Source organism: Megalops cyprinoides, chromosome 11 (genome assembly GCF_013368585.1).
Source record: "Megalops cyprinoides isolate fMegCyp1 chromosome 11, fMegCyp1.pri, whole genome shotgun sequence".
Lineage (NCBI taxonomy): Eukaryota > Metazoa > Chordata > Actinopteri > Elopiformes > Megalopidae > Megalops > Megalops cyprinoides.
The window spans coordinates 23679227-23700313 of NC_050593.1; the positions used below are offsets into that span (position 1 = coordinate 23679227).

Here is a 21087-nt window from a genome sequence, read left to right on the forward strand (position 1 = left end):
GCCATCTGTTTAAAATGGCCGCCGCATGGTACACGGAGCGATGAACTTGAGATTCCGCTTGGCGTCTGTCTCCCCGGTAACAGTCTCGTCATGCCCATCTCTGCAGGTGGATCTTGATGGGGAAAGCGTGGATGTGTCCAGCGAGTGGAACCTGGCGTCTGCTTTGTTACCCGTCACCGTCAACGGCACCCAGAGGACCGTGCAGGTAACAGAAATGAAATGTGCACGCGCACACACACACACACAACCACACACACATTCAAAAACAGAAAGAAAAAGACAACAGAGCCTTGAGTTTCATGACAGGTTGAGTCTGTTCCCTAAACACTCTAGCAGCCTTTACCGTTATAACAAACGGCTTCCTTCTTTCCAAGATTTGTGCTTGTCAGTTCAAAATTAAGACTTGTTCACACTTTTTGTAACACATTTCATTAATCTGGGGCTTTCACTTTACATTGCTGGAATCATCCAGGCCTTTTTAATTTTTTTTTTTACTTGTCTTCTTACTCAGTAACACTCAGAAGAAAATACCTGCTATCTTCAAACCAAAGGAAGTGTTAATGATTATCATTTATTATTTATTTCCCTAAACTGCCAGATCATGTTAGCACTGCCATATTGATGCCTAATATGACAAAGAATTTGAAGAAAATAAAATCAAAGGCAACTTTATTGTAGACATATTTTATCACTGTGTCTGGTGAACCTATGGGGACCTAGCACTGATTATTCTGATTAAATTTATGGGTGTTATGTTTAGCACAACTTCTGATCATTAATGGACAGAATTTATGGAAACCTGGCCCATTTTGGGTTTCCTCCCAAAAATTAATGAAGCATTGCAGAACCATGCTTCTGTTTCAGAAGAGAGAATATTGAGAAATCAAAATCCCAGGTTACTGGGGTGTAAGTGTGATTTCTGCGTCAAAGCGTAGGATTGCTAACAGTATCTTCTGGCTTAGTATAGTCATTTAGCCTTTGTACTGTCAGCGTCTAAGGCACAACCCTATTCTTAGACATCACATTGTCTCTCAAATGTTCAGAGAGTACCATTAGTTGGACCTGCTTTACCTGCCTGTTTTTCTGTCCATCATTACGACCTTTCTTTCACACATTGGATAATTCAGTCTGACATATTTCACTTTTTGTCTTCTCAACTTTTCATCCTGAATATGATGATAATCAAAAATATGTAGGACAGAAATGTTCTATATTCAGATTGTTTGAAATTCAGAATATTTCCTTGTTCTAATTCCATAATGTATCATTGTAGTTATAACCATTGGTATAATTATGTATTAGGAAAATCTCCTTACCTGTATGGAATTATGAAGTCCATGCTAACACACACCTACTGCAAATATGCATGTACATACGCTGTAAACCAGTATTACTCTTGGTAAAATATAAAAGTGTCGTTAGCCATTGTTTCTGAGTGCCTTTGATTCTTAAATCAGCATACATTTGACTGCATCTCTTTTTCCCCTTTGTTTGAATAACTCAGTATGTCTGGTAGCCAAAAGAGAAACTAGTTCTCAGACAGGTGATTCCCTCCAGATCTGGAGCATCATAATTGCAAGGCCTCACAACTGTGCCATTGCCCTTGTTACTTTTTTCTGCCTTGCAGTTTCAGTGGCCCTGAACTTCAGTCAGCCATTGAAAAGCTGCACTAGTCTACTGATTGTCACCCGTTGCATTTTACATTGAATAGGTCATTGGTACCCAACTAGGTGGAACTAATTTGGCACAGAATAGCAGAAAGATTGGCTGCAGTGTCACACGAAGCCCTTGTCACATAATGAGAAATGCTTGATTGCTGTTAAGTAGGGGAATATGTCTTACCATAGCTGCTAAGCCTGCCGGCTGAGGTAAAGTGGTTAGCAGGCAGAAAAATCTGTGTTATTCATTGTAGCCAGATATTTTCAAGCTAACGCCAATGCAATGTTGTAATTTGTTCAAATGAGGGTTTGTTAAGTAAAAGCGCATACTGAGTTATTTGTTTTATTCAGATGATCCACTTTGTGAGAATTTTCACATTTAAGTTTATTAACTCTTGTGCATTTAAGTGTATTTTCTGTATTGGATGTAAAAGATTGATATTAGATATTGATATGTATATTGCAATATGTATATTGCAATATACATATAAACATATCAATATGTATATTGCAATATGTATATTATTTTTAGGGGCAGCCAGTAATGGTTTCACCCCTAAAATTAGCTTCTTTATGAGTTGTGCTAGAATTGGGTGTCCTGGAGCTGATAAAGCTGATAATTATTTCTTCTGGTTTTTTTCCCCCTAAATTATCTGTTGTTTGTATTACATATGTCATTTCTGTGACTATTATTAAATGTGAAATTATATTTTGCAGTGTAAAATTTAGTTGGTTCTTTGCAAGTTTTTAAGATCATTGAGTTCATATTTATTTATTTGTTAATATTTCTTTATGTGTTAATATTTCTTCAAGTCACTTCTGGTAGTGAAAATGGTCTATTTGCAGCTCTTGAGTGTTGTTTAATGATTTTTTTAAATCAAAATTTGGCCTAGTCTCACATAAATTGTTAGCACTGGACCTGAAAAGCTCATATTAGAGGGGCCTTCATTATTTTTGCTATTTTCGCTGTCATTGCAGCACTGCAAAGGAAGATTACAGTTGTTGGATTCCAATTAAGCAGTGCTTCTTGATACAGAAGGCAGTACCATATGGTACTTGTCTCGTGCACCACAGATATAAAGTCACTAACAAAGGAGAGGCTGGGGGCTGGAACACAGCACCAAAGTGTGCCATAATGTAATTTAGACTTTCATCATAAGCAGTCAAAATGCTCCTCTTTAGATGAAGGAAAACGCAGATAAAAAGGTTAAGCTATTAAAACATTTGTGTTTCATAAATATGTGAAATTGTTGAATGAAATAAACTCTCTGTGGCACTTACACTGTAGATACAAAGGTATCATGTGTAACGCTTCAGTGTTTTTGTGCAGTGTTTTCTGCATACGTTGTACTACATTGTCCCCCACACACTAGCATGGGGTATTGGTGGGAAATTATATGCAGAGTTCCAGACTTTGGACAGAAATGATAGGTACTGAGCTTGGCTGGGAATACTGCAGCTGTGAGGGACAGAAATTGAGCCACATTGTTTTTGTGTGAATGCTCAGTCGCATCAGTGAGCCCAGGGATATGTACTCTAAGTCACAGTAAAATATTATGCAATTGTTTACACTGGTAATAGCAATTAGAGGTCATTTTGCAGCCATCCGCATTATGTCAAATGATATGCAAAGCTCTTGCTCTTGGCTGTTGACTCAGTTGTGTCGATTCAGATGTGATCTGCTTCCTAAAACAGAAGACGGGCGCGCGGAGCCACTACAGCCAGATTTAGCAGTGCCCAGGAAAGATCAAAGATCGAGTGTGCTAAGGAAGGCCGTCACCATATCAAAAGAGTGGATTCCAAGGCAGCGAGATTAAAGGAGGCCTTGAAGGAGTGGGTGAAGGAGGAAAAAAAAAAATAGCGGACTTGTACCCACGCTGCCTTAACCAGTCAATACCTGACCTGTGCTGCTTACAGGCTGTCAGCAACAGAGTCTACCAAGGGCCTCTTCTGATTGGCAGTAAGCTGTCAAGGACTTGAGGAATAACCTTGAATGCTTGCAGGAGAAAGAGCAAATAAAGAAGATGGCAAATAGGGACGTGCTGCTGTAACTGAAAACCTATAGCGCTTTCATAGTTCTATGAAGTCAAAGGCTAATGGGTTGTTAAGCATGTTTTTAGTGCGGAAATGTAAATGTCAGGAATGTTTTGTCATGAATGGTACCAGGGGTGATAGCAAGGACTCTCCCTAAGTCCTGCAGATAAGCTGGAGCCAGGATAGAGACAGGCTTGTGTCCTCAGCAGTAATCAAACAGAGCAGGATTAGAATAATGAAGTTTGAGACCATCCTGCGCACAACATTATGAGCAGTCGGACGGATTACCCCTAGCAGCTCCAAAGGACTGCCTTTTCTGGTCATACACTTCCTGCGGTTACATCACAGTAGCTGTCAGTGTAAATATTCACAAACATTCCCCCCAACCCCCCTCAACCCCAAAATATACACGAGTAATTAAACTCCCTCCCTCTTTCCCTCTTTCCAGTTCAAATTACTTTGAATTTGACCAGGAGCTCAGTAAAGTGCTTAAAAACTCAATGATCGATGAAGTTGTGGACACAGGGAGAATTCACATCTCAATACTCCGAATAAATGTCAAAAATACACTCTTCTCAGCTGTTATAACCACTTCATTTGTTTTAGTGAGCAAATAGTAACTATAAGAGGACGTCTACCGAAGGATGAAATGAAACTTTAAAAAAAAAAAAAACATGTGGTGCTCCCTGCCCCGCCGAGGGTGGATCCAGCTCATGTATATTCATGGGGGTAAGCCGCCGTGTCCCCTCGCCGGCCGAGCCCTTTCGCTCTTTCACTGCGGAGTCCTTCACGAGTGCGGGGAGGAGACGGGTGCGGCGGTAGCCTGGTGTGCAGCGGCGCTCCCTGGCCACACACACGTCTCCCTGAACGGGCCTCGCTCCCTCGCTCGCCTTCCAGCCTCGGCGGCGGGCTCTTCTCTGCAGCCGCGCGGCCCTCTGAGGGGATTAAAAGATTTATGTCACAGCGATGAAATCTTGGAGACTCTGCGCTCGACTTACTGGGAATACAGCCTAGAGGCGTTGTTTTGGGAGACTTAACCTCTAATACGAGATAAATCTGAGCAAGCCTCTCCTGTCCTGTGAGAATGGTGGTTTCTCCTCTCCTCCACTCCCCACACACAGCCCAGCCTCCAATGTCTTCATTTATTAGGGAACGGGAGTAGATAGGCTGGAGCCAGGCTAGTTGGTAGGCTGAGACGCAGCTTCAGTGGATCGGATGGGGGCCAAGGTTTCGCGGCGTGGTGGACCTGCAGGGGTGGTTTTACCGGCGGGGCGATGGGAGACGTGGATGCCGTAATCACACCAGGTTCATCTGCCGTTCGCCCCATTCTAATTACACCAGCGGTGACCGTGCTTATCTGCGCTTATCTACACTCGCATTTGGACAGCGGCGCGCAGGCTCAAACCTCCCCTGCTGCCGACTGGAAAGGCGGGTCACGTGGTCGTATCCCGGTCCGTTTGTTTTGGCAGTCGGGGGAGCAGACAGCTCATTCCCTGCAACATTAAATCCCCAAATTGCCCCTGCCCCCCCCTCCTCCCCCTCGAATTTCCCGGGAGCCCCAGTTTACCAGACGGATTAGGAAAAATATGTGCGTCCATGTTGCCCTCTGTTCAGAACTCAACAGTTAGAATCAGTATTGGTTGATTCATCCGTACTTTCAAAGGTCTGTTAATTGTGCTTGTGTGTAATATGCCTGGCATGGGCAACTCCTCTGTCTCATTTCTTCTGCTGCGAGCTGTGATTATTGTGACAGCTCCTGACCCATTTGTTCTAGTAAGCATTATGATCTAAGGGGGCCCAGGACTCTGTTAGTGGCTGTGTTCTTTCTGTGCAGTCATAGATCTTTAACATCCAACAATTAATGAAGGCCTGACCACACCCATTTCTTCATTCTGCCCCAGCCATTGTCCAGCATAAGGTTTCGGAGTCAGCTTGTGATTACTGTCGATTGAAGCCTAACCTCATTTGAACATGACAGAAATATTGATCAGTGTCCTCTGCTAATTATGGTCCTTTCATGGAAGGAGTGTATCCCCCAGGTGATTCAAAATAATTAGTCACAGAAATCCAGAGACTTGAAACACAAATTATTATCAAACTATGAATTGGTGTCTCATCTATGAGAATGTATTTATGACGACCTCTGCCTTCAGGGGTACTGAGGCTGAAAAATGGAAATCACAAAATCAAAATAAAACACTCATGTTAAAGATATAGATTTTTTGTAGTGTTGCAATTGAACTGCATTAAACTGAAAAGCAATTGAAAATATTTTGTGCTGACAGCAATACTGCATAATTTTGGAAATTAGTTCCAAGTTATTTTTAAAACCATAAATTGCAGCATTTGAATGTTTTTCTGAATCGGGCTATATCCTATGTTCATAATTCTCCCTGATATGATGATGCATGTTTTTTTTTTTTTTTTAGATTTTTAGATTATTCTATTTTCTTGCATGTTAAGTTTTGCAGATATATACAGCTGGATCATATTAATTAGGTGTGATTAATTTATTTATTATTTAAGTTTAATCATTTGTCTTTTATTATTTGTATTTCAGTGCCTTTCCCGAAATGCAGGAGGAGAGATCAGCCTTCAGTATCTGGGCACAGTGGTGAGTACTTTAAAGCTGAATATTTTTGCTTCTTATGTAGAATCAGATGTGAGCGTATGTGTTATATATGTGATCAAAGGAATCAGAGAAATGTGTGGAAAACAGAAAAAGGGTATGATAGGTTTTAACACTGGAAATACCCGAGTGTAGATTGTGGTGTTTTCATTAGAGTTGGGTGATCAAAGGCTTTTGCCATATTAAAGCATGTCAAATGTGCACTTTGTACTTACAATTTTAGTAAAAGGCCTTGAATAGTGGATTTCTAGTATCACTTTTAGAAGCGAGATAAATCATGTATGATCTCTGAATTTGAGAGAAATTAGCGGCCTATTTAATATTCCTTGGACAGAATAGTAGAACAGTGTCATTTTGGAGCACACATGTAAAAAAAGCCCTGGAGCGGCATGAAGTGCTTTTCCAGTCGGGTTTTGTGCTGAAGCGATGGGGTCAGTAGGTCTTTTAGGCTGGTTGCCAGTGCGGTCTCCCCCGCTCCATGCTGCAGCTGATTGATCTGGACCCATGCAGCTGGAGGGAGCGTTGTGCAACCTTCAAAAACACCTGCAATCTCTGTATCTCTCAATCACCTCGGCGGCGAACGGTATTCCAGAAGCGGGCCTCTTCAAAGCCGTCCAGACGCACAGGTTGAATTGGTTCTGAAGTGCGGGGGTGGGGTGACTGTTCTGCTAGGCGTGGCAGGGTGTGAATGCCCCTGTTAGCCCTGACCCCCTCCCCCTGCTGCCCAACACCCACCTCCCCCCCTTTCTTGCTCCAATGCCAGTTCTGTGCCTGTCCTTGCCTGAGCCGGCCTCCCTGCCTGGCACGTTTCCACGGCAGTGGAGTCTGAGCAGTGTGGCCCTGCTTAACGGCAGCTCCCGTGACCTCGCTGTCAGCACAGTTCCAGCAGGGCCCGGCTGACGGGGGCGGGGGCGGGCGGAGGCTGTCCGTCAAGATTGGGGGGGGTGCGCCAGCTCGGGCGAAATGGCTCAGTTGCTCACCCGACTTTAGATGGGCAAACACAGCAGTTCTGCCGGGCCGGGTTCGAGAGGAGGAAACAGGGGTTAGCCCGGCCATCTGACAGGTGGGCGCAAGGCAGCTAGTGGAAGCGCGGAGAGAGAGACATCGCTGGCCTCTTCCTCTCAGCCGCTTGAAGGACATTGAGCAGTGTCCAGACCCCGACAACACAGCTGGGAATTAATTCCCCCTGATGGAAGGAAGTATTTTAATTAGAACTGCTAAAAAGGCAAAGGAGCGAGATGATTTTGTGAGCCTTAGCCATTAGTTTAAGCCTCATAAAGGCACACAAAGTTTCAAGGCTTAGCTTAGGTCATTCATTTTTCTGTTCATAATTGCTGTGTTTGTTATCTTCGTACATACATGCGTACGTGCACATGTACACACAAACACACACACAGCGTAACAGTCTCCTAATTTTGGTAGAACAAGGAGGCTACACCAGCATTTGCTGTTGATATGCTCTCTAACCTTTGATGAGTAAATGCGCTGGGCTGTCTGGCCAGTGCGGTTCCTCATTCCTCAAATCCCAGTGTGGGGCTCAGTGCCAGTGAGCCTGATATGAGAGACACAAGCTCTACTGAGCGCGTGCGGACGTGCGCTCTCAGTTTCAGAGAAGTCGGCTGAGCTCTGTGAAAGTGTCTCAGTGAGCGCAGTGTTTCTCTTGGCTACTTGACCAATGTTGGGCAAACCACAGCACCACTGGTGACTGAGCGCGGTCATGGTTTACCAGTGTATGGTTCTAGAATAAACAGTCTAGTTTTTCAAAGACCCAGACATGTATGTGAGACTTCTGTTCATGTCCTTGTGTAAAATATATGTATATAGTGTGTTAGTCACTTGATGCTCACATCAGTGACCCTGTCAAATGGTGTTTCATTATTTGGCTCGAAAGTATTATTCTGTTAAACTTCAAGTGGATAAAAAGCAAATGAAAGAGTGATTTAGACACATCTTCTAAAATCATATGGGAAGACATTCCAGGTAGGTTGTCTGTGTTTGTATAATTTCGGTCTAATTTGACTTCAGTAATGCTTCAGTGTTTGCAGAATTTATGTCCTTTTGAACAAAAAAGATACATAGCAGCATTGTTTTTGGTGTCACCTTAGACCCCAATTATGTAGTCATTAAATTGAAATTTAGTCTCTTGAAACTGTGTAATTTACCCACTACAATCTTGTATATTAATTTGGTATGCAGGAAATACGGATTAAATAGAGTTCAGCTTTAGCATGCTGTTTATTGACCCTTGATGCACCTGCCCAATCAAATTAGCAGGAAAAGCACTTAGCCTATGGTAGGGATTAATGGCAGCCATCTAAAACAATTTGGAACTCAATCAGTTTAACTGGGGAGGGCAAATTTAATATGATAATTTATCCATTCGCACTGCAATTGTCATAGCAGGGAAAGTATGCTAATAAGTGACCCTCACCTGGTGACTAACTGGTTGCTGTGTTGATGGTTATGCTGATTCCATTAAGGAACTTTGGGGGAACTTGCAGAGTTGCATGAGTTCTCCTCGGAGGTCGGGAAACTGAACCCGGTCCCATACCGGGACCATTCCGATGGCCCATTTCCATAATGCACTGCTTCCGCCGGCATGACAGCAAGACGCAAATAAGTGTTTCTAATGATATCAGATGGAGTTGCAAAGGACAGCGTTTTAATGTAGTAGAAGGCCTCCCCGTGGGGCTGTTATTGCCACTATAGAACATCAGTTACACAGTCGCAACAATGGTCTCTTAATTGATTCGTTTAATTAGCTGGAGATGGAGCCGGTGCGGCGTCTTGTCATCCGCTATCATAGGGGGTCCCGAGCAGTCTGTGCAGTCTGCCACTTAACAGTCCTTGCTCTTGTCACGCTCCTATTAAAGTGTAATTATATGTAAATGAAAACCGCAAAACCCTTCAGAAGTTGACCAATGTAACAGTCCCGCCTTTCCTTTTGGAGAGACAGGATGAAGCACGTAGAAGTTTGGAAAGTGTGTTGACCCCCACCCCACGAGACACAAACACACTCATACACACGCTCACACACACACACTCACACACATACACTCGCGCACATCTTAAAAACATGCATAGCAATTTACAGATTGTTATTATGGAGGGGGGACTCATTGTCTTGCTAGCTTTGAGTCAGTCAGAGTGGGAGCTTGAGTGGGGGGTGAGGGGGCGTAAGAGTTTCCATTTAGATCTATTGTTTCACAAACAGCCGATGCCTTACCCCCCCACCCCCCATACCTGCAATGTGAAGAGAGCGCAAGAATATGGCGAGGCCGATTACAACTCCCCCCCCCCCCCAACCCCCCCACCCCGTCTGAATGGGAACAGCCATCGCAGCAGTCCCACTGAAGCGTGACGGCGACCTCAAAGGGCCGGTACAATGGGCCCTTTCTCAACGCAAGAGATGTCTCTCTAATGCCTTTGAGTCGGGGGGGGACTCTAAAGCAGGTGGCTGGAGCTGAACCGGGGCGTCTTTCAAGTCCCCTAAGCGCCTGAAACATCCCCGCCGTACGTACGCAAGCGGAACACAACCGGCCTCGACGGGCGTGATTAGTGTTGGCGCCTGCAGGCCCCATTCAGCCCCAGATTAAAGCCCATTGCAGGGATTTTTGACTGTGGATTTTTTCCCCCTTGATACTGTGCAAGTTGGATCATGTGATTTTTTTTTCCTTTATGGCAAGTCTCTCGCGAGGATAAGCACTACAGCACCCTTCACATACAAAGGTGTATTTGATTGACTCTTTGACCTGGTTTCTGCAGTTAGTGTCTCCTCTCTATGCTGGAAGCTGCAGGATCCCATTGGAGTTGTACGTGGCTGAAATACAAGTGTTTCTTTAGCCCTAGACCTTCACTGTGGGTATGATTGCACAGAGCTGCCCCTTCTTTTAAATGCTCTCATGTAGAGGGGGCTCTTTCTGAGTCAGCCCCAGATTTCGTGCATTCCTCGAGAAAAATATGTGCTGTATCAGTGCAGAGGAGTATTGATTTAACTTATTAATGAGATGTGAATTCTGTAAAATATTGTGTTGTTTTTTACATATATAGCTCAGTATCAGAGGAGAGAAACTGTGATCTATTTGTGTAGGGAAACTGTAGCCCCATGCTTTTGAGCATGTTCAGTTAATTATCTGGAGGTCTGGATCCCACTGCGTGTTTACCAGAAGACTTTATTCTCTGAGGAGATGAATAATTGGCACTTTTCCCCCAACTGTGAAATCGCCACCAAATTCCACATCCCAGCTGTGTGCTGTTGTGACCAAATGAAGATGCATCACCTGGTGTCTCAGCACAAGCCACACAAGAGTTAATATTTAATGAATAAATTAATATCCAATGAAGAAGACCGCAGTGGTTGCGTTTCCCTAGCGTTTGTGTCCAACAAACTGCAGCTCTTAAGTCCCTTTGAAAGTGTCAGTTCATCTCTGAGCCAATAGGGTACTGGAAGTCTTTGTTTGGTTTCTGAAAATATGTAACTTTTAAAATTTGTGGCATTGAAATGATTTTTCTCATCCAGAGCTCCTCAGCAGTCCAAGCTGTCTTGATCTGCCTTCTTTGAAATTGCATCTTACTCAGTCAAAATCAATTCTGGGAACGTGATTTTTTGTGATGTATTTAGTTGGTGCATCAGTTGCAATTACAGCAGAAGATGTGTTTATGTGCTGCTGCAAAGAAACCGGAAAGAAAAGAACAGCTTTGTTTGTATAGAAATCTCCCCATAAACCATGTGATCACAAATGTACTACACCTACCGGTCCTGCACTTTGATATTGACTTTGGCCAAACGGTCTTCCTCACATGAAAGCGATTAATGCTAAAGCAGTTCCGTTAATTTTGTTCAGGCTGCCCGAGTCTTTTTTGGGTAACTCACACTGTGCAGGAAGGTCAATATTCTGAACTACTCACCGTCAGCATAAAAGAGAAAGTTCATTTTGCTAATGGGCTTCCTCCGACATGTTGATATGAAAGCCAAGTTATTGTTATGTATAGTTCTGTTATTAAATCCTGCACTGCTAAGTCCTGAACTAAGGGAGAACAGTGTATTTTTCTGGCATTCTTGGGTTTTAAACTGCGGCAGTCCCTTTAGAGATTGTCATGCTCTTAGAGGGCTCTGTAAGTAGATTAATTGATTGATGTGATTAGTTGCCCTTAACTGTTGGAAAAAGTGTTATCAAAAGACTAATAAGACCTTGAAAGATAAGAATTATCAGAGGCGTCGGTGTACGTCAAGGAAAGGTTTGTGTTATGAGTAAGATTAGCATTTGGTTTAATCCTGCCTAATGCTCTTATCATTTGTGATACCTGGGGGAGTGACAGAACAGTGGCTGCTGTAATGTTAGGTACCGACTCACTGTTGAATATCGTTTAACACACTGTCTGGGAGTTCCCTGTCTGCTTGTGGAAACCACAATTATTAATCATTGGAATATAAATATAGATAAACATCCCCAATTTCCTATACAGCAGGAAGAGATCTTTGGAGCAGGAGGAAGAAGGAGCAGAGAGAAAGAGATGGACTAACAGGAACAAACTTCTCCGAGACTCCAGTATTAGGGCAAAACCAGGTGTGGAGCCATATGGTCCAATATTCAACGGTGATCATGCCCCAATGTCCACAGCAGTTATGGGGTTGTAGCAGTAGTGGTACAATAAGAGATGGCAATTTTATTATTATTTAATCTTCAGCTTCTTAACAGTTGCTGTTTATTTTGCTTTTCATTTGATGAAGAGAATGATGTAGGAAGCTACATTGTCTGTGTTAGCATCTCCGCGTCTCTCTCTCTCTCTCATGTTTGCGGTGGCATTGTGTTGCGACGCTCGGGAAAGCTGAGGGATTTCCTGCCCTGGCAGGCTGACGTGCAGCTCCGCACTCTTTTGCAAGCCGAGCCTGTGCAGAGCGGGCCGGGATGAGCAGTGCGCTAAGAATATCGCTCCTCACAGGGGTCGGGGGGTTAATGTTCTCTCACTGCGGACACTCCAGTGTTTATTTGGACAGGAGTGCAGTGACTGGTCCATGTATGGGGATCACCCCTCGCTCTACCTGCAGGATATGGCCCTCTGGTCTTGAAGGCGCTCAATGAAAGTGCGAAACTCTTTAAAGGGCGCATAGGGCTGTTTCCAGAAAAAATGGAACATATGCGAAGTGGATGGCTTGACACAAAGCTGGTGTTTCAGTATTTCAAAACTTTATGCTCCAGACAGTATTTAGATGTACAAAAAAGTGTAAGATATATGCATGTGCACAATATTTTGCAATGTATCAGTGTGCAAAAATAGCAGCATTTTCTTGTACTGTAAACCAGTGTGTTCAAGAATGACCAAATGCTTGATTAGGCTAAATAGCATAACAGAGGAAGGAGGACAGTCCTTATTTACCCTCACAGTGTGGTCTCCCCATCAGCAATCAGACAGCAGACAACCCGCTAAGAAACACAGTCAACAACTGGGGACACATGCGCATCCAAGACAGTGAGGCTAACTGCTTTTTAATCTTTATAGACCTAGAAGACCACGTTAAATTGCATGTCATTATTTATTTGCTTAGCAGAGGCCCGTATCCAGGGCAACTTACATGGCTTAGGTTTTTGCATTTTATCCAGTTTTGCAGCTGGATATTTACTGAGGAAATTAAGGTTAAGTACCTTACTCCAGGGTATATTAGGCAAGATTGTGGCAATATACAGTAACATCCATTCATGTTGTATTTACGTGAACCTGGTTAAAACAACACAAAGGGGGAAAGCGCAGTAATTGGAGTGAATCTGCAGCCAGTGTGATAGCGAAAAGTGGAGGAGCTTCAAGCCTTTAATAATGTTATGGAGGACCTCCGTGGGTTTGCATAGCCTAGGGCTAAGCACACAGACTCTGCACTATGTGTGTGTGTGCTTGTGCTGGAGTCTACCCTCCGAACACCCTGCATGGAGCTGTAGGGTTGCGGCTAACCAGCTGACACAGGTTGGCCTCCCTGTCACGCACATACCGTACACAATGCGGATTGGGTCACAGCCCCCAGCAGCAGAGGTCCTTCGGGCGCCACTGTCACCCAGGGTGCTCACAACGGGAGTGACCTGAGTCAGACCCGTCACATGGACTGCCTGTGCGCTTTTTCGCCGTGGGTTTCCATGACGCGTCACAGGGGGGGCAAGGTCCCGATCCATGCCCTACACTGGCGTCGTGTGCCATGGCTGGACCCCAAGGCGGGTCAGCACTTTGTCCCTTGCCCCTGCCCGGAGTGGCCCATCTCGCAGGCGCCAGTGACAGCGTGAGGCAATGATGAAAACGGAGTGGCACACTCATTTAAGACACTGTAACACTGACCAGCCAGGCCACAGTGCAGAACTGCCACGGAGGCCAGCTCTAATGGTATGAAGCACGTGATTAAATGAATGTGGTAGAGCATTTCCACCGTGCTAGGTCCCCAGCTCACTTTCATATCCATGACAATTTTCAAAGGAAAGGGTAATTTGATGGTTGCTAAATGTGCAGATTGGTTCTTCTGCAAAATTAGCTTTTTTTTTTTAGCAGGGAGCTGCGGCTCTCATGCTCAAGACAGTTAATTATTGTCTGCAAATCTCTTTGTCAGCAGAGAAGGTTTGCTCTTGTCTGTTAAACATGAAGCATTAGCCACAGCAATCACTTTGCCTTTTCAAAGTGAACACCAGTCTCTTCTATCTTTGACCAGGAAAAAAATGTGAAAGGTGATTTTCGGACATAATACACAAGAGTTTTCTCATGTTGTGTCACCAGTTACTCAAATCTGTTTGACCCCTTCACCAGTGTATGACTTGTTTATATGACAAGTGGGAGTTGACTTCAGTCAACTGCTGAAGAATACAGCTATGCCCTCGGTCAATGGAAATGTATGAAAAACATTTGTCAAGGAGCTGTCTTTTCAGGGTAGTTTTCTAAGAGAAAGATGCAGATGGTACAGAAGTTAGGGTCAGCTGGGCACACGAAGCGCAGCCAAAATGCATTTCCTTCATTCAGTTTGTGAACTGATGAGAGTCCCTTCAGGACAGTGCAGCTGCTCTGGTCATTTTCAAACATGATCCGTGAAATGTACTGTATGTGTGATCCCACATAGGAGCTTTTGGGAGCAGGCAATACTCAAAATGAGTGTTTGGTCAGATAAACATTTATAAGTCAGTCCTGTGAAGGCAATTGAAGTGGTATGCACCTGGTGTATATTCAGATTAGCACATTCCCATACGCGTAATTTTTACATACTGATTGGCCAGAACACATAATTCATTTCAGAATCCAGTTAGTTATACATGTAAGATATATCTTCATGGTTAGTTGTAAGATGATGAAAGCATTTATTATGGTATTGGTATGTGTCCATTTTTCCTATATTGCTACTTTCCTTTTTCGCCCAAGATAATTTGGGTTAGTGTGTGTTTTTATAAAATCAATGCAGCTGTGAGGTGAACTGCTAGTGACGTTTCAGAGAACAGTCAGGTTTGATTGATGGGCTCATTGACCAGATACATAGAATGTAACCCTCAAGGTCACGCTTTCAGGAAACGGGAATAGAGCCAGGGGGTCGTCCTGTAGGGGACTCCACAGCGTCACGGCCAACTGTAACGCAGTGTGCGCTGCCACCAGGCGAAGATGCTGCTCAAGTACTGCCTGCTTGCTTGCCAGCCCCGACGACAATCCCGAGTGTCAGTTTCAACGCAAAATAAAAGCAAAGAGAGAGAGGAAACAATAGGTTCACAACAGGACACGCGGGCGCGGAGGATAACCTGCCTTCAAAGATTCTCGGCCCGAGTGCCGGGATAGTTTAGAAACGGCGCAGTTCAAAGCCTCGGCGTGGCCGCGTCTCAAGCGGCCTTCCTGCCATTCTTGTTGGCCCGGCTCAGAGCTGCTATAAGTAGCCCCGCATCCTGTCCCCTGCCGTCTCAGGTGGACAGGCTTTGTTTGTGTAGCTGAGGCTGCCGCTTTAATGGCTCTGGGTGCTTCCAGGCAGTGTTGGCAGGCCTGATTGACTGGCCCTACAGTAGCGGACTCACACTCCCTGGTGCGTACGCCCTGCAAACGATGCGCCGGGTCACAGGGTGCACCACACCGTGTTGGCCCGTCACTGCTCAAAAATAAGGGAGACCTTCTTACTCGCTCCTCTTTTCCTGCAGCCACAGATAAATTTAATTCCCAACATTTTTTTCCCCTTGACGATCCATAGCATATAATTTGTTGATGTTAATTACAAAATGTGGGTGGAGGGTTAAGACGGCAAAATGAAACAATGTGGTCTACTTCATTTAGCATGTTCTAATTGCACCCTATAGGTCCACTAGAGTCCGCAGGGGCCCGCATAGAGTGAACGAGATTCAGAGCGGTGTGGTGGTGCTTTAGAGAGGGAAGGAATGAGAGAACGTGGAGCAGGTCAGAGATTAAACACTCTTTACACTGGTAATTAAGACGGCATCACTCTTGGGAACATTTATGACAACGTTGCAGTGTGAAAGAAGACTCGCTTTTCTGAACAGTGTCTGATAAGTGCCTCATTCTGTGATCTTCAATTTGCCAAAGCCATTGAGTAAGCACAGAGCAGCTCCTTCCACAAAGAGTTTAACTAATACAGTTGTTTTGTGACGTATGTGGCCATTTTAGCACAGAATAAAAATCCCAGAATGGTATCAGCAGTGCTGTTCTAAACAGCTTTAAAGAGGTGATGTGTCTTTGCAGTCTTTCTCTACTCCTTTGATTTCACTTCTGGGGCTGTCCACAGCACACGTTCTCTCAGAATGACACCTCCACGCATCTCTTGTCATGCTTTGTCTCCTGGTTAATCTTCAGCGGCCTCTCACCAGCCTGCCACTCCTACCGGGTGAATGGCACACATGTTCCATTGTGCGGCCGCCACGCTTAATTGTACGTAGTCTCCCCATTGGGCTTGGGGAAAGTAGCACTTAGTTCAGTAAATTACCTTTGTGGCATAATTACCTGCTTGTTAAGGCAGTTTGTGGTCACCTGTCAGGCTGGATCCATCCAGAATGCACCTCTACACCTGCACCATTGTCAGCCACCCCTGCAAGCCCGCAAGGCCGTCCCGCCGTCCGTCTTCCGCCCCGTCCCCCTCTTCCCCTTAATTACTTTAAACGTGGTCTGCCTTTCCCATGCTCCGAACGCCAGGGTGATGGTTCTCATTAATTACTGCTGCTTGCTGATTCGGGAGACAGGGAGAGCTGCCGAGTCTCCTGAGCTGCCTGGCACTGTTTATGTAGTAACTACAGCGTGTCAGCGTGTTACGGCGCGCCGCGGACGTCAAGGCTGTGGAAGCAGAAAACGCGCAAGCCAGCTTTTTTTGCCCCCATTATGAGACGTTGTGTAGCGCTGTAATCCGGCAAGGCTTTGCGCACGCGGTGGCGTGTGCCAGTCTCCTAGGCGGGCAATTTCGAAGACGGTGGGGAGGCCCCGTCTTATTTCTGGGCACATTTGGCATGGCCCTACATGGGATGTTAGGAACTAAAACCGGAACAGAAGTCATAAAAGAGGATGATCATTTTTCAACTTTTATGGCAGTGGGATATTTGTCTCAGGCGACACATAATATCAGGGCGGTGGCATATTCACGCCTGTAAAAAATTCCATCTTCAGTGGAAAAATAAAGCCTTTTGAACTACATCCTAAGTTACATTTTGGTTATATTTTTAGCTGTACAGTGGCTGTGGCCCACAATCCACTGCATAATTTGTATCTGTGTCATAAAGACAGACAGCTGGAGATAGGGCACAGCACCTGAAATTGACTGGTGTGAACTCTGCAGTGTTGAAGCTGTCAATCTTGTCCAGCACGGGGTGACATGTTGTTTCAAAATGGGTGACAGCTGATGATTAGGAGCCATTCAGCCCGTTCACTTGTGTGGTCTGGTGTATATTAACACTATAAAGCTTCTCTGTCTCCCCTCTCTGAGACCAGTCTGTCCAACTCCCCAGGGGCCTGTTTCCATTTGCCAAAAAAGCAAGAAAATGCTGCTTACCTGTCCCCCCTCCCCCCCATAGTGTCCTATTTGGGAGGGCTGTTGTTGTGACATGTCTGGCGCTGCTCAGCTTTGTTAGCAAGCTGGGCCTTCAGCGTAGGCTTGGAGCCAAGTGGGCAAGAGGGAGAGCAGCGCGGGGGTCAGGGACGTGAGAAGGGAGGCCTCGCCTGGATGCTAAGCGGGCCCTCGATTCCTGTCACCCACGCTGATGCCTCAGTAGTGGCACTCGTGTGCCCGTCAGTCTCCCCTTCTCCCCTTCCCCACACGCCCACCCCTCCTTGACAGCCGCTTCTTGGCATCTCGCTGGTCCTCTGGATTTCTGGAAGAAGCCCAGGACCCCTCTGCTGAAGTCTGCTTCTCCTGGCACCAGGGCACTGCACAGAACAGAGGCTTGGCATCCCAGCAGAGACGTCTCCGCGTCACACAGCACCTATGAGCAGACTGGCAGTGCGCTCCCACATTGCCAATATGGTTTGGCCCCCACTCCAGCTCCACAGCATCCTGGAGATGAGGGCACAAGGCCCTCTGGGTTTCTCCCACAGGCTCTCCCCTTTTCTACTGATAGGAAAAATCATCTCCGCAATAATTTCACATCCCAGTGTCACCGGAAAATTCATGCAGTCAGTGGAAGCATGAGACCGTGTGACTGTACACCAAAAAACCGTTAATAGAATGGGGTGTACAAATTAGCGCAATAAAGGGAAGTGGTACAAACATTTCAAGGCTTAGAGGCATCTGCAAATGCTGATTATTCCCTATGTGAAAGAGAACAGGAGCAAAGCGTGTGTGTGTTAGATATGATGGCTCATCCTTCATTCTGGAGTGTGTGGCAGGTTGTTTTGTCTCTTAATGTTTCCACTAGTGATTTTTTTTTACATTCAGAAGGCTCCTGGCCACAGCGAAGCTTCTCTGGTTGCCCCAGAGAATAGCAATGAAACCGCCTCATGCTTTCCTCTGAACTTTTATAATCTGTTCCTCGGGACACAGCGATACTGTCAGCTTGTCAATTAAATTCAGCATTCCAGGAAACTGGGATACGTCTTCACTATGGATAAGTTTGCCAGGCACCCTGGCAGCTGTGTTTAATTGATTTCTTTTGAAGTATTTCGTATGTTTGATATTGTCCGAATGAGTGTGCTTAGCTGTTATACCCCTTGCTGGTAAGAAAGCCTGCCTTGCTAACAACTTTTTATAACATGGTGGTTTAGGTATTTGTATGTCTTTTACTGTCAAGTAACTGCGGTATGCTCAGGTCATAGTGTTACTTGTAGTTTTACTTCCCCTGTTAGCTTCAAATTTCTTTAGTCATTAAACACAATATTTGAAATATGTATTTTTTTAGAAAAATAAATGAGGTGACTAAGATTTGCTCTGAGTGTGGTATGTTGCACTGCATGATTGCTGTGGTAAGCTGCACCGGAACAGTATGTGGTGGTAGAATGTTTTGAAGACATCACCTGTGACTGTTCTGTCTTATCAGTGTCTGGATTAAGGGTACCCATATTCAGTCCTAGAAGAATGCAGTTCATACAGCTCTTTCCAAATGCTCAACAGTTGCAGGCTTGGAAGGACTGCCTTCAATTTCAAAATACAGGGTCTGAAATGAACGTGTTAGTCCACCAGCCCAGGTGGTAGTCACCCGTCAGCCAGTTGGATTTTCACAAGCCAAAATAATTTATTTATTTATGAAAAAGTACCTGGCAGAGTGGCTATTGGCCCTGCAACATTTACCTACCAGTTTAGTTAAAGTGTGGCTTAGTGGAATGTTACAATCCAGGGCCAGAACGTTGAGCCGCCCTGTTCTAAACATATACTTTTTGTTGTTTCGAGTTTGTTTGTATGGGCTCCAGGTTGCCATGGTTTCAGATGCACCGTGGTCCCTTGGAGGTCGTGACCACACATGACCTGGGTTCAGCAGGCGAGTTCAGGGTTTCCTGAGAAGAATAACTGGGAAATGGGAACTTCCCAGACCTCCCAGTGCCCCCCAAAATCTGAGATTTATGAGCCCCGTGGTGTTTTCCCTGATTGGTTTTATGGTAGAACTTCCACCTTCCCTTCTCCTAATTGTCAGAGGGGTATCCCACACTAAATATAGCCCCTGAGGGGAGCAGAAGATGATGTAATCTTCACAAGTGAAGGGCTTCTAAAAATGTTTACTGTGGTAAAGGTCACAGTGTCCACCTGATGCTGGGACTGAGGTTGAAAAGTTAAATAAATAAGAAAAGGTGCACATTGGGTGCCATGACCATGTTAAACCTCAGTACATTCTGGTCATGTCATGCACAAGAAATGCCTTTGCTTAGTGTCCCCCACCTTTTACTGCCTTGCTGTGCCTTGCAAATTTTCATACGTGCTAAACCCTTTTAATTATATGACAGAAAACATCTTATAAAAACCTTTGGGACTGCCTATGAAGTCTGTTTTGCATTGCAAAAACTAGATCTTTCTTTTTTTCCAGAAAGGTGGGTGCTCTGCTCTTCCTCAGAAAGTGTAAACCATTGATATAGACCATATGACCATTTTTTTTCCTAACATGATCATGTCAAAGTTATGCTTTATTGTATGTTGCCATTGTTAGCTATAACATTTTGATAGCAGGCATTGGTTTTACTAGGTGATTGTCTAACCATAGCATGGCATGTGGCTTATTTTTTTATTTGTCTGTATTTGTCTGTATTGCAATGGCTACAATGGTACAATTTATGACCAAACATCCTCTGATGATAATTTAGTAAAGTTTAAACTATAAAGATAAGAACTTTAAACCTTTAAACTTTAAATCTAAGAAACCCCCCACCAACATACACACACACGTGCGCGCACACACACACACACACAACCACACACACACACACACACACACACACACACACACACACACACACACACACACACACACGCACGTCAATGCCATCCATAGGTCACTTGGCTAGACCTGCCCCCCGCTGCCTGGCCCCATTCAGAGAAGGGCTGATTTTATAGGTCTGCACGGCTCCATCCAGGTCATCATCTCACACCTTCAGGAGGCCTTGCAGGCTCGCAGCTGGTGTGCCAAGCCCTGATTAGCATCCACCTTGGACTCCTGTGCTGTAGGTAGCATTAGCCATTCTGCGGCTGCAGCACGGCCTGCCTGCGAGTCCTGCGGGGCATGATCATCAGTACAGCAACACTCAAGGTTCCCATGCCCTCTTATCCTGGTCCTGCTTGCAGTCTGGTCCTCATGGACAGTCTCATGGGCTTCATTTGTGTAGTGTTTGCCTGCGGTCTTGGGACTAGATGGCTGATGTTTGATCGGGGAGGTTTGGTTGTGGGCAGCAATAATGCACCGTATAGCTGCAGGTTTGGTGGACAGTGATGGATCTACTGCTCATTGAGTGGTGTAGCTCCCATGGAAATATGCCGATTCCACACAGAATTATGTGTTGGACCAACTGTTTATGGTGTGTTTCTTTGTTATTTTACAGCAGTTCTGATTCTTCAATACCGTATTTTCAGGAGGCAGTGTGTTGTAGTGATTATAGATCTTAACGTGTAATAAAAGGTTGCAGGGTTGAGTTCCTGTTGGTACACTGCTGACCATAGTGCTTACCCTGATTGCTCCAGTAAATATCTCACGGTATAAATAGACCTTTGTGAAATGTAAGATGGAAGTTGCCATGAAGTGGTCACATGTCTGGTGAGCATAATGCCTGAGAGAACTTGGATGTGTGCAATCATCAGATTTTTTTTTCTTTTACAGGGGAGTGGGGGGTATGAAGTGTGTTGGCAGTGGTCATATG

General features: G+C 44.9%; 1 protein-coding gene across 1 annotated transcript in view; it reads left to right on the plus strand.

Moving 5' to 3' along the window:
• Nucleotides 1-21087, plus strand: part of pcca (propionyl-CoA carboxylase subunit alpha) — a 123533-nt gene that overhangs the window by 85895 nt on the left and 16551 nt on the right. Inside the window, exons 21-22 of the mRNA XM_036541260.1 lie at nucleotides 107-205; nucleotides 6253-6306. Of these exons, the coding sequence (XP_036397153.1) occupies nucleotides 107-205; nucleotides 6253-6306 (153 nt within the window). The remainder of the gene's footprint in view (nucleotides 1-106; nucleotides 206-6252; nucleotides 6307-21087) is intronic.